The sequence below is a fragment of the Rhamphochromis longiceps genome, linkage group LG5 (genome assembly GCF_057381845.1).
Source record: "Rhamphochromis longiceps isolate RC_006_pf linkage group LG5, R_longiceps_female_GT1.1, whole genome shotgun sequence".
Classification (NCBI taxonomy): Eukaryota; Metazoa; Chordata; class Actinopteri; order Cichliformes; family Cichlidae; genus Rhamphochromis; species Rhamphochromis longiceps.
In genome coordinates, this window is record NC_140561.1 from 32759186 (window position 1) to 32772591 (window position 13406).

General features: G+C 37.7%; 1 protein-coding gene across 4 annotated transcripts in view; it reads right to left on the reverse strand.

Moving 5' to 3' along the window:
• The window catches only part of ephb2b (eph receptor B2b), a 127228-nt gene extending 114080 nt beyond the window's left edge, over window positions 1–13148 (reverse strand). For all 4 annotated transcript variants that reach the window (XM_085407255.1, XM_085407253.1, XM_085407254.1 and 1 more), the window contains exon 1: window positions 12967–13148. In XM_085407255.1, the coding sequence (XP_085263381.1) occupies window positions 12967–13018 (52 nt within the window). In that variant the 5' untranslated portion in view covers window positions 13019–13148. The remainder of the gene's footprint in view (window positions 1–12966) is intronic.
• Between the last annotated feature and the right edge of the window lie 258 nt (window positions 13149–13406).

The following is a 13406-nucleotide window of genomic DNA, read 5'->3' on the forward strand; positions in this document are numbered from 1 at the left end:
CCTATTAGTCTAAGTTGCTTTCTCAGCATTCCCTGCCAACTCAATCCATGATAACATACATTTCTAGTACAGGCGCACAGCCGGTGTTACCCATGCTGAACCACACTGCAGAGTCCTGCTTAGTATCACGTCTGACCACAACCAACTGTAATGGTCTCCTCTTAAGCCTGACACCGGCATCTCAACTCAAGTGTGCTAGAGACAGAGAGACTGTTAGTATAAGTCTCTTTGTGTTCTGCTGGAGCATCTACCTGAATCTTAACTCCCACATATTTTTACTTTCTGAAATCAGCCTCTGTTGTGATGCAAACTAAACAGTTCCTTTTGCCTCCTATTACATATCTTCCATTGCTGAGCCAGAGTTGCTCCTGTTGTTTAGTTATTAGAAATGCACTGTGCATACCAATACAGCTTCATCAGGGGTCCAGGTAAACAACATACATTATTGTGCAGTGCAGTGGAAAAACACTTAGACCATGCTAGGAGCTTTACTGCTAACTATTCACTCTACATTAGAACCTCTCAGTACAAGTATTTAATACCCATATTTATTTACATCTGTATGTGTTATTAAACAGCAATTGATGGATTAATCACAAACATTAATAAGGTCAGTTTTATATTTCAAGAGTATTTTAATCAGGGAAATTACATCATATATTTGAAACTGTTTTATTCCAGATTAGGAGATGTGTGCTAAAGGAGAGACAGAAAATGACAAACCCATAGCTGATGGTGGTTTGAGTTTATACGACAGTGCTACCTAGGGCTGCTCGATTATGGCAAAAATGATAATCACGATTATTTTCACTGAAATTGAGATCTCGATTATTTGACGATATTTATTTAACCCTTTAAGACCTACCATAGAACTAAGTCCGCCAGAGCTTATATATATATTTTTTTTACATGCTGTAGTGCCATTTCTGGGAGCATTTCAAGTTGATATACATCAATACAACTGTTATAGCCCATGTTTTAATAATATGTCTGCATTAAGTCCATAGTAATTACATTAATTGCAAAAAAGTGCAATAAACTACAAAAAAATTGAAAATCGTTTTTGTTTTTACATATATTTCTACTTGGGGAAATTTAAGAGGTTTATCCCTCAAAACTTTAAATACAAAAAAGTTGCAAAAAATAGTTTCCCACCACAGGAAATTTATTTTGAGTGTCTTCATAGTTTTATTTTGGAGATACAGCAATTTTTATATACTGCAGGAAAAACAAAAAACAATCCTATGATGCAAATTTGCAAAGAAAACAGCATGTGCATCAAAATAAAATATTTCCAGCAGTGCAATTCGAGTTCTAAGCATCCCAGAAACTATTCAGAAAAGTATAGAGTCAAACATGACTTATAAAAACACCAGTATAGGCTTTTAAGGCCTACAAGTAAAAAACTACATTTTCCACGAAAATGACGTCACTTCCGGTTTCGGACAGGAAATGGCGGACATGCGATACTTCGAGTTGACGTCTGTTTCAATGTGGGAAGTGTTACGAACAGCTGATCGGATCGGCAAAGCGCGTTTCTGGAATATTATGTTTTTGTTCCTGCAAGCACTTTTTATGCCGTTTTTGCAAAGCTTTATGTGGAAGGAAACCGTGACCGAGGACAAGCTGATGGCATAAGACAAGTCCTCCGGTTTCATATGCAAAACAAATTATTGCGCTAGCTTACGCGGTTCCGGTTCTACAGGGATGTAAAGGGTTAACAATAACAATGTATTGAATAATGACTTTAAAAAATAATATAAAATAGTGTGCAAATACTGATAACAGTGCAAATGTTTGCAATATAAAAAATAAATGAAAAATGTAAACATCTATGTTTAGTGAACTTTGCAGTGTTGCTCTGTGGTGCAGCTATGACACTGTAGCAAAGTTTATACACTAGGTCTACTTGATCCACGTCTGACTCCGCGAACCCATAATGTTTACACACCATTGAAGTTTTTTTTTACCTCTTTTCAACCAACGGCAGTCACTCTCCTCTCTAAATAACTTCTGCTTAGCTTTCCGAGCTTCCCTCGGGTCCTCTTAATTGTTGTGATGTGTGTTCGAAATGCAAAGAGGTGGGCTCGATTTGCCACATGGAGCAGCACGATAGTAAAGCACGATGGAGGGGCTAATAATCAGCTCAGTCATTTTTAATGATCGTTGAAAGCCCAGAATCGGAATCGTGATTAAAATTCGATTAATTGAGCAGCCCTAGTGCTACCTGAGTGCTGACAACTGTTATCTGCTGCTATATTTCATCTTTAGAGAAACTACATAAAAGTCAACTTTACATAAAATAAATACTACATTTATGTAACGTGACCACACTGCATCTCTATGTATCTTAGAAAACAGGTGGAAAAAGGTGGACTGTGCAATGCATATATGAGGTGTCCTTATTGATGCCTGTGCCTTCTTGTACTATTTGCAGATGAAAAACCTATTTGGACTCTATGAATAATAATATTCTATGTATTTAACCCTATCGTGTGACATTCATTTCATTTAATGGTCTCAGCTGGACCTCTGTATTGATTTCACAGGCACAGTAGGTCTCCTGAGATCCTCTATGGATATTCCAGCTGCCCTCCCAAATGATCCATTGTGATTTGTACCCAAAGGGCTCCTGCCACTGAAAGGCATGGAAAACAGTCATCATTTCACCATCTCCTTGTATACCTGGCTCCCGTTTGGTAGGCCACGTTACCTCATGGCTGTATTGAGAATCCAGACATGGTTTTATTGACCCCAAAAGACATGTATCGGTCTTTCTTTGGCAGCTCTTCAGAACTGTGGCCATATGGTTTGCAGATAGTATTTCCTGCTGGAAATCTTTAACAGGTTTGAAATTAGCATATAATAAGAATGAATTGTTAGCTGGAAGAAGAGGGGGGAAGATGGTATTGCAATAACAGGAGCTCTTACAAGTGTGAGTGAGGCAGATGCTGCTGATTGCTCCCCTCCACTAGATCCATTTCAGACAAGTGATTATGTAAATTCAGGTAAGCCTTCTCTGCTCGAATGGAACGTTTATCATGGGCTTTGCTGAATATGAATTGACTATAATGAAGTGTCAATTGATAAGACTCCATAAACAAAATCATAGGAGTTTAATCTTTGCTGAGTCTGGGTTATTGATTTTGGAGAAGTAGTTGGTTTTGGACTGATGGCATGAGGTCAAGGCAAAACAAAAAACAACAACAAAAAAAACAAAAACAAAACAAACACAAAAAAAACCCCAGCAAGTGGAAAAAGTCTAGCTTTCGTCTGTCCCAATTACACTATTGTTTGAAGAAAAGGCCTAACAGCAAAACCATGTTCACTGTGTGGGCCACGTGTCACTCCACAGTAACCTGAAATCTATTGTATGGCTGTAACTGGGTTGAGCTCTGTTTCACTAGGGAGACACACATCACCATCAATAATATCACATAAATCATTTGTGCCCTTCAGCTAACTCCAGACAACAAACTCACCACTGATGCTCAAAGAATGAATAATAGAAATACATTTTTTTTTAAAGAAACATATTCTGCCAATCAGTTGCTAGATATCTGCTGCAAATTAATTCGTGTTTTTATTATCTTGACCTCTTGATCCGCTGAGAATGGGCTAGAAACATAAATCTCATTAATAAAAATGAAGCTAAATTACAGTTTTGAAAAAGACAAAAATTTGTTGAATTTTACAAAGAGCCCAAACAGTATAAACTAAATGATTGGTAGGATCTGTCAAAACACAGTTGTTGCTAGGCAGGTGTACCCTGATAAAATGAAAACTGCCCATATCAGCTCTCAAAGTATTCAATTTTCATTAAGTCAAAAATTGCAGAATTTAGTGCTTATGAGAGTTGAAAGATTTAATTGCACAGATAAGTGAACAGACCTCTTTTACTACCCACCACTCAGATAAGCATGTAATGTTAAGTGTCACAGGGTTAACTGTATTAAATATGGTGTATGTGGACATCAGTAGTACCACTGCAAAATAATCATAGTCTCCAGCTAAAAGTTAAAATCATAATTATAAATTTACTGTTAACAAACAGCCATTCAGGCATACCATAGTTCTGTAATTAGACTACAGGCAGTTAAGCACGAAGAAGTGCATTTACCGTGCCGTCGTCATAATGTGTGCCTTTGACAGCCCTCACCCCCCCCCAGAAAGCTCATTTTCTTCAGTTTTATCAAAGGTAACCAAATGTTACCAGAATGGATACTGTCTGTCTCCACTCGTCAGTGTTAAATGTATTTATTTTGATTAATTATATCCAGTTCCAGGGTTTCTGCAATTGACTGAATGCAATTTCCAAATTAATCTATGAAAATACTCCAGCTCTCTAAAACCAGACAAGTCACAGCCAAAGGCCAAATCAGTTAATTGCCTTGTGTTAATTCCCTATTCTCTGAGCTAATGCAATTACTTGTGAAAAGAAAACCAACTATCACACTTGAGGACACAAAAAGTCATTTTGGTTCCCTTCCCTCCATCTGTTTTTCAGATGTTACACCCAGTTTAAACTATTGAATTTATTCATAAAGCATCTTAAATAGAAAGGTTTTTTGTTTTTAAAAAGCATTTATCTCATAATCCTGTGCTCGGGATATTTCTGTTCTATTTATATCACTTCCAAATATGTTTATTGCAGGAGAAAAAGTGCCAATTCAGGTCATAAAATATGAAAGGAAGATGGTAACTTTGAAAAGTAATTTGATAGTGATGAAACATGTAAATACTTGTTTTGAAAAAAGTCAAAATAAGGCTTAGGCATGTACTTATTATGTACACAGGCTTAAGAAGTTGAACTGAAAACAGAAGCTTGATCTGTTTCTGTTGTGGCTGTTGGAGCCGGTTAGGTCAGCGACGCAAGGCAGGTCATCAGTTACAGAAGAACAGAGCCTGTTTTCCCAGCACACTAATCAGATAAAACACATCTGCACCTCAGCTGGGGTGTCTGTCTGAATGAGACTGCTAGACCCATTAAGGTCTGATATTATGAAGCTGGGATTTGGTTTCATATATATGCATGCTGACCAATCTAAGATCCAGCTAGCCAGCCAGACCCAGTGGGAGATAGACAACAAATGTGTTAGTGGGTCTTTGTAGCGAGAGGAGCTGTTGCATACTGCATTAAGCACATAACTACCGGCAAAACCAGAAAACGGCAGGGTTGGTACAGACTAAAACGCTGGCTTCTACTGGGAAGAGATGGGGGAGGGGGTCTTGTTGTTGACATGGACTGTGGTGGACAGACGGTGTGGGGCAGAGAGAAAGGATAGAATGGAGGGGGAGGCAGAGATAGAAAAAAAAAAAGGCAGATGTCACGTGGGCCCAGATTCGCGATAGAAGTGATGCATAGCATGGCACACAGGCAGTGGTTCAGGTGAAAAAGGCTTCCCTTTGTGATGCAGATGACAACGCAATCAGCCCCGCTTTGTCTCGGCCAATGGGCTCTGCTCCCAGGGACATTGAGAGACAGACACTAATCCGGTGGGTTTGTGTTCTCCAGCCACACTCATAAAAGCAGTGTCACAGTACCTGGGGTGTGTGTGGATGGGGGTCTCTGAAACGAGGTCTGACCTCTCTCAGGGTACTCTCCCTCCGCCTTTGCTTTCTTCTGTCTTTCTACTCTCATCCTAGCTCAGTAGTTGGCTTTGCTGGGGTGAAAAAAAATTTAAGTGCCGAATTGTTAACGTGCATGACTCCATGTTCGCGTTAGGGATGTGACATAAACAGAGGTTGCATTGATTAATTCTATTCTTGCTTTGAAGAAAATTCTGTTATAAACGGCGATTTCACTGCTTGGATAAAATGAGGAATTATAGAGTGACAAAGACACAAAATTCACTGATTCCACATAATAGCTGAGACTTGTGTAAAAAATGAAAATTAGGTCTACATGTTGCAGAGCCATTTTGATTGTGAGTGCTTACACGGTTCATATTATGAATAATGTCTGGAAACACATTTCACTGTCCCCTAATGATTTCCATTCCCAAAGGGTTGGGATGAATCAGGCGCTCCCTAATAAATATGACTTACCAAGAGACTGCGCATTGCCAATTAACATGTGCTAATTAAGATAGCAGCCTATAAGAACATCCTTGATCTAGATTCCTGTGTGAAATATCAGAAAGGTTACAGAGAGGTAAAGCAAGTTTCTTCCACAACTATCCAAAAAAAGTCTCTTCCAGTTAAGCAATAAAATACTATATGGAGTCTTTGTCGCACGGTCTGAAGCATGCCCACAAATGACTCATTTAATAAAGAGTTAGAGTTGCTAAATTAATTTATGGCATGTGTCTGCAAACTTGATTAGGGAATATACATGACAGATGTACGATATGCACACACACAGACACTTGCTGTTAACAAACAGCTGTCCGTATTTCATGCATTTATGTTCTATTAATGTTAAGGATCATTTGATAATGCTTACTGCAACCTAAATGCGTCAAGTACTCAAATGTTCTTCTACTGATTACAGCAAGATATTAAACCAGATCAATCCAAATTTCTAGTTCAAGGTCCAGCATCTATTTATAATATATTTTCAAGCACACACATATTCTGTAGACATAGACATATACATGAAAACTTGATGATTTTTAAGTTTTGTTTTTTCTCTTGTTATTTCAGTTATATTTGCATGTTCGCAATAAAAATTCTATCTAATAATAAATGTATAACACCACAATGTATGCACAAACAGATGAACTTCCTCACAGCAAATAAATAATTGTTAATCTAAGAGTTATGGGCATTTTAAATCATAAAAGTGTCTGTAAATATGAACTCACTGATGTGGAATTTGTTGGTACCTTTTCATTTTTCCTGTGATTGTCTAACGGCTAAAGAGAAATGCGTGCAAAATATTCAGTTTTAAATGAATTCCCTCCAGTTGTTGAGCACTGGCCGCGCTGGGTAGCACACTGAAAAACTAGAAACACCTGTTGACTCTGAAAATATTTCCATTATCAGATACCATCGAAAAGCAGTAATATCTGTTCTTCTCAAACTAGTCTGACCTGATTTAGAACAAAGTGATATCTGTTCCTTTTCAAAATATATGAAAAGTGTAACGGACCTGATAGTTTTGGATACAGAGCCTGTTAATAAACAGCAGGTTCATAAAAATTATTGACTTACCTAAGGAGTACCTCAAGCATACCATTTACACCTCTGCGGTAAGTAAAGTCACTCGGTGCAGTATGTGGAATTTGTGCAGCGAGACTCAGAACACTTTTGTGCTCGGCTAGTGAGGGTTTTCTTAAGTAGGTCATATTGTGTTTTTAATGTATAATGTAGTACTACCCAGTATGTTAAAGGAAGAAGACTTCCACTATTAACTCTGCAGTGCTTTCATGTGCATTTCCCCACACATAGATTTTTCAGGGATGCTACCTAGTTTTTTTTTTTTTGTTGTTGTTTTTTTTTTTTAAATCTGTCAAAGAGTACAACGACAATACCCTTTTTTTTTTATTTTGAAAGCTAGATCCACTCCTTCCCACAGTCCTCAGTATCCCCAGACAGGATCTTGTCATGCAGTCAGAGGTACTTCACCATCTTGGACTGCAGTTGGCAATGGTGTAGAACTGCTTTATGTGCTGCTTTGCCGAGTTCACCGAGCCTGAAGAGCAGAACAAACGCTACCAGTGCTAGCTACAGTCCATAACAGGAGAATTGGACCTTGTCCACAGGATAAGAGACTCATTGTATAAGCAGCTGATATATAGATATCTCTATATCTCTCTCTATATATATATATATAACACCCAGCACGCCCCTGCGGGCGGTTTATCCTTCAAGCTCGGGTCCTCTACCAGAGGCCTGGTAGAGGTATATATATATATATATATATATATATATATATATATATATATATATATATATATAAAATACGTATAGTGCTTGTCAAATACATTTTTTGAGGAGGAGTTAGCATTATTTTTGTTCACATACATCATGTATAAGCAAGTCAGAAATTAAGTACAGTTTATTTGTATACCACTTCTCAAGAACAAAATTCACAAAGTGCTTTGCAATAGAGAATAAGATATAAAATACTCTGAGCATATAAAGTAAACAAATAAGATGTTTGGCAAACATGTCGTTCTTTACACCTTCCTGTTTCAGTGAAGTGTATTGTTGTCAAGAACTGAAAGTACCCCAGATTTGAAAAGTCTTTCCAAGTCCACGCATGTGGTATCATGGATGCACCATTAATTTTAATTCATGTCAGTTTACACATGAAATACTAAAATGTCAGTTTACCATCACCTCTAGAGGACAAAATGTGTATTGACTAGAAGGAATGAAGAGTTGGCTTCAGATAGTAAACCACAGAAGTAGAGCTGAACAGCCAAAAGCATGGAAACACTTTCAAACAGCCCATCATGCACTGAACTGAATTCGAAGTTAAACTGGTTAAGACAAGCTAAAGCCAGGAACAACATACAACTATTTTGCTTGCAAAGCCAACTGGAACAAAAGCTTACAAAACAAAAAAAACCTTGTTTGGAGGTTTTCTGCTTAACTTTTAGATGTTTCTGTACTGATGTCCGTATATTCACTCTTGCAGAAATGTGACCAAAGTCTAGGTTTGATACATACAGCAGCTCACTGCAGTGACTGTAACCTTTTGCAAGGACTACAAAAATTTCTCAAGCAAATCAGTAATAATACTTCCATAATCTCACCCTAAAGGTAGCCATAGATGTCTCTGAAATGTGACACCCTGCTTCAAGTGAAACAACTGGTACCAGCACTAATTGAAATTTTGCATGCAAAGTGACAATGCCTGGGCCCTCGGCAGCATGGATTAAGGCTTGAATAGAGACAGATTCTTTGTGAAAGCCTACTGTGCCGGTTGGCGTGCAGGCCAGCTCCCTGCATCTGCTCACTGGGTGGACTGAGAAAACACTGGATTGTATACGGTCGCTCATTTTACCTTTATCTAATCCCATTTCAGAACCCGCCTCCGTCAGTCTTTTGTTACTCTTCCACAAGACATAATGCTTCCATGTTACACTCACACATCGATTCCTTACAAAATAATTCCGGTCAGAAACAGCCACTTAATTTACATATGAAAGCATTTTTTAAGCAAACTTGGCAGGATTTTCTAAACATTAAGAGTCATACTCTGTCCCGAAGAGTCAGGTCATCCTATTTTGTGGAAGAAAAATGGTACTGATAGAAAATCCAAATGTAATACACAGAAAAGTACATTCTTGCATAATTATTTAAAAAGGGAAACCATTTCAAACATCAACTTTGCCACTATTTGCCAACATTCAACTGAGTCTTCCAGTGTTCAATAGAGCACTGAAGGAATCCAGTGCATATTGAAATGCAATCAAATCTGTAAGACATTCTTTGAAGACTCCATGCTGTGATGTCATTCTGCCCCACGTCAGCATCCTCTACTGTGGTTTCTGTCCCTTTATATATTTCAAAGAAAAACAGGAGGAAAAAAGTTATATCAGTGTGATCTATTCTCCAACTAACTTCACGAACACCACGCATACATGTCTAGATGGGGTTGTTATTGCATCACAGCAACACCAATCCTCCTAGCTGCACTGCACAAACTGTAACACCACAACAGAAAGGGCCAAACGGAAAAGCCAAATTATCTGTCTTGTAAATTTCATCTCCTACAAACAAAACAGGCGACTCGAATTTTATGGCTCAGTATGAATATGAGAATTTCCACTCAGCAGAATTAGATGAGCGCCATCGTTGTTAGTGTGGCTGTCAACTGAACACTGATGACAATGAATGGCCAAACTAATGAAGAGATAAATCCACACTGTTTTCATAGACATGTTTGGCATAGCTAGGCTAATTTCCTAGGCAGTAGTATGTCCATTAATTTCCGAAAAGAGCCCGTCTGTTCTTGTTAACTAAACCAATAAGACATGGCATCAGCTTACATTAACACAAATAAACAATTTAGAGTTGTTTCACATTCCACGCGGTGAATTAAATGCCTTTGAAAACTGGCTGATTGCAGCTGATGAATGAATGCCATTTGTAGTTGTCTAACATGGTGATACTAACTGAAGCCGGGGGAGTACATAGCGAATAGAGATGAGACGCTGAGGGGGAAAAAAGATGATACGATAGCTTTAACATCGTTTGCAGTATACTTTTCGCAAAATAATCACTTGGTACACATTTGGTTGCCTGGAGTTCAGCCCCAGTTTTAATCCTTGCCAACGTGACCCTTGCCTGATTCTTTGATTCTCTGTACAACAAATAGTATTTTCATGTTTACGCATTCAGCTGTAGAAGCTGTAGAAGACGCTATAATTTCATTCATCAATTCATTTTATATATTTCTTTTTATTTTAAATATTTCTTTTTAAAAAAAACAAAAAAACCAACTAAAACAACGTGATTTAGCGATCAACACATATTGAAATTACACGGGACAGTGTAACATAGCAGACAATAAATAAACAACATGGACTATTGAGAAATAAATGCATTTGACATGTTTTTCCCCGTTTACTGAAAAAAAAAAAAAAAAAAAAAAAAAATTGTGTCCCGGTCAAAATGGTCCACTGGAGGGATTTCTTCTGTTGCATGCTGGGATGGGGCTCTTTTTTTTTTTTTGGGATTAGAGCTGCAGTGACCTCTTTTTCAACTCTTTATTTTACCTACGTAAACCATTCTTGCAACTTCATTGGACAGTCAGCTAGGGTGATTCAAGGGATAAAATGGAGGGTGGCGGTGAAGGGGGGGCTGCTTCGGCTTGTGATGCGACTAGCTGGTTTCCACATCAAAACTGAAGTACCACAGTCCCAAACGGTACTTGCAACATGAATGTTGTATTTACCGTAAGTACTATCAAGAAATATTAACAGCATCATTCTTGGGGAAATCGCATAATTGCACAGCAATGGCTGTTTGAAGGACGTGCAAACTGCTTTTTGAGGCAATACACGCTGTCTACTTTCACATATTTTTCACATTAAATTTTACAAGTAGAGAAACAGTATCCATGGACATGTTTGTTTTTTAGAGAAAATGAGAAGACAAGAGGAAGTGGAACACTCTGTAGTGTGAATTTGATGTTATTTTTGGCATTTGTCATATCCTGTGTTACCCCTCACTCATCGACAGAATAGAGCAGATAAAAATCAAACAATAAATAAGCATTATGAAAGCAATCAAGCACTCATAATAAGTCATTGAACAAAAGCAAACCTAAAATTACGTACATAAATACAGTATTTAGTTTTACAGTAAATTGTTTTATTGAATATAGTCTACATAAAATAACTATCTGGTAAATTTATATATATATATATATTATAAATATATTATTAAAAATGAATTTGGGACATGAAGTTTTAATCTGCACAGTTTTAATGTGAACATATCTAAGCGTTTTTATATTGTTCATAAGAGAAAAAAATATATATAAGTAAAAACAAAAATGCAATGTATGTATTGTATGAAATACGGGTTGCACATCATTTCCAGTATTTTTGTAATGCTGAGTGCACTGCATCTCTAACTTACCTAAGTAACAAGGTTGATGAAACCTTAAATTGAAAAAAAAAAAAAAAATCAAATAAAAATTAAATTAAAGCTAACAAATGTTCAACCTGCCAATAGGAAATGTAATGTAAGCTGTTGAGATCTCTCTTTTTTAGGTCTTGGATATGTTAACTACATTGAAACCATAAACTGGAACAGTCAGTAGTAGTCTGCATAAATACGCATGACATCTGTCAAAGTCTGTGCCAGTCCTACAGTGAACCTGGCACGTCCTCCAAACTTTCTGCACATATCTGGCATCCTGTTACATATGCACAAGTGATGTGAATATTTTTCCATGTTTTTCTTTTTCTTGTTGTTTCATCCTGTTCTAACATTCAGCTGACTTTCCAAATAGTTTCTTTTCGCCACCTGTAATTATGAGGTTTAGTTAAACTGACCAGAGGAGGAAGATGCATTTGTTCTCTGAGAGCATCCTCAAAATAGACTGAATAAATAACTGGGCTTTCCATTCTTCAGTGCTGAGTCTCCTAACCTGTCACAAAGCAACCTGAATCCATCAAATCAAAAACAACTGAAAATTACAATTTAAATCAAGACTGGAATTCTTAAATTAAAAGGAAACATGGTTTCCTGATGTTTAGGTCTGCTTATTTTTATTTAAGTTTAAAGAATCTAACATTAATACAGTCTTTCTCTGCTGCAGCACTTGTATATTATGCTGCATAATATGTGGGGAAACCTTACTTTGGAGCATCACTCACATACAACAGTAAACACACATTACGGGGATTATTTTCACCATTCAACCTGTTTCATTATGCGCTGAGCCACGATGACTCTTACCCTTTCCTGCTTAGCCAGGCTTTGCGTACAAATGACTGCATAGTGACCAGGCAGAGCCCTTTTGTGAGTCTGACAACAGGATGTTCAATGCTTATGTTTGTAATTGTTTTCCGGCAGCCTAAAAAACAAACAAATAAATAATTTAAGCAGAAGTCCTTGTTTGTCGTTTGTTTTGTTTGTTACGCTTTTGTCACCAACTGTTGGACAACTAACAGTGACACACCTCCACGGACAAAACGGATGCGCCTTACCTGAATGGGATCTCATGTTTTATATTCTGCTGGAGCTACCTGTGCAACACAAAAGGCTGTATGTTTCCTCTCTTTATTAAGGCTATTAGCGCTTGATAACATCCGCAGCGCACCTGCGAGATGCGGGAACATATGTTTTATGCCCCACGGCCATCCCTCTGCATGAACCGACTCTGTCTTTGCTAGAATTAAGTACTAGAAATGCAATACTACTAAAATTTACACATATGAAGGCAGGAGGATGGAAATTTAGTCCGAAAATTAAATCGTGAAATCACGCGCTTTGTTTCAAACTCGAAGCCGGTAAGATGATGCGGCTTTACGCGTTGGGATGAAAACACTAGCTTACCTTCAATAGCTATTACGGCCGGTAAGGTCCATAATATCCATAGAATATCCATTATTGGTTACTTAAAAGTCCCAGACATTCAAATAAAATATGTTCCGAAAGCCATTGACAGCAAAGGCAGAGAGGGGACAGGCAGTCCTTCTCCTCCAATAGAGCGATCCCAGATAGCAGAGACTACGAACTCAAATCTGAACCAAGTTTGGGCGAAACCAAACAACCGACAGACAGAGGGGAGTACTGAGCAACATAGAAACACGGCTCTGTCTTTCAGGAAAATATTAGTCCAGTAAGTGCTATATACTCTAGAAACAGCAATGTAAATAATCAAGGTTAAAACATTCAAATTTGTAGTTTCGTCATTGTAAACGCTCATCAACACGTTTGTTCATCCCCGTCAAATCTACTTCAATTTACCCGGCTGTCAGTCATCGACAGAAGGA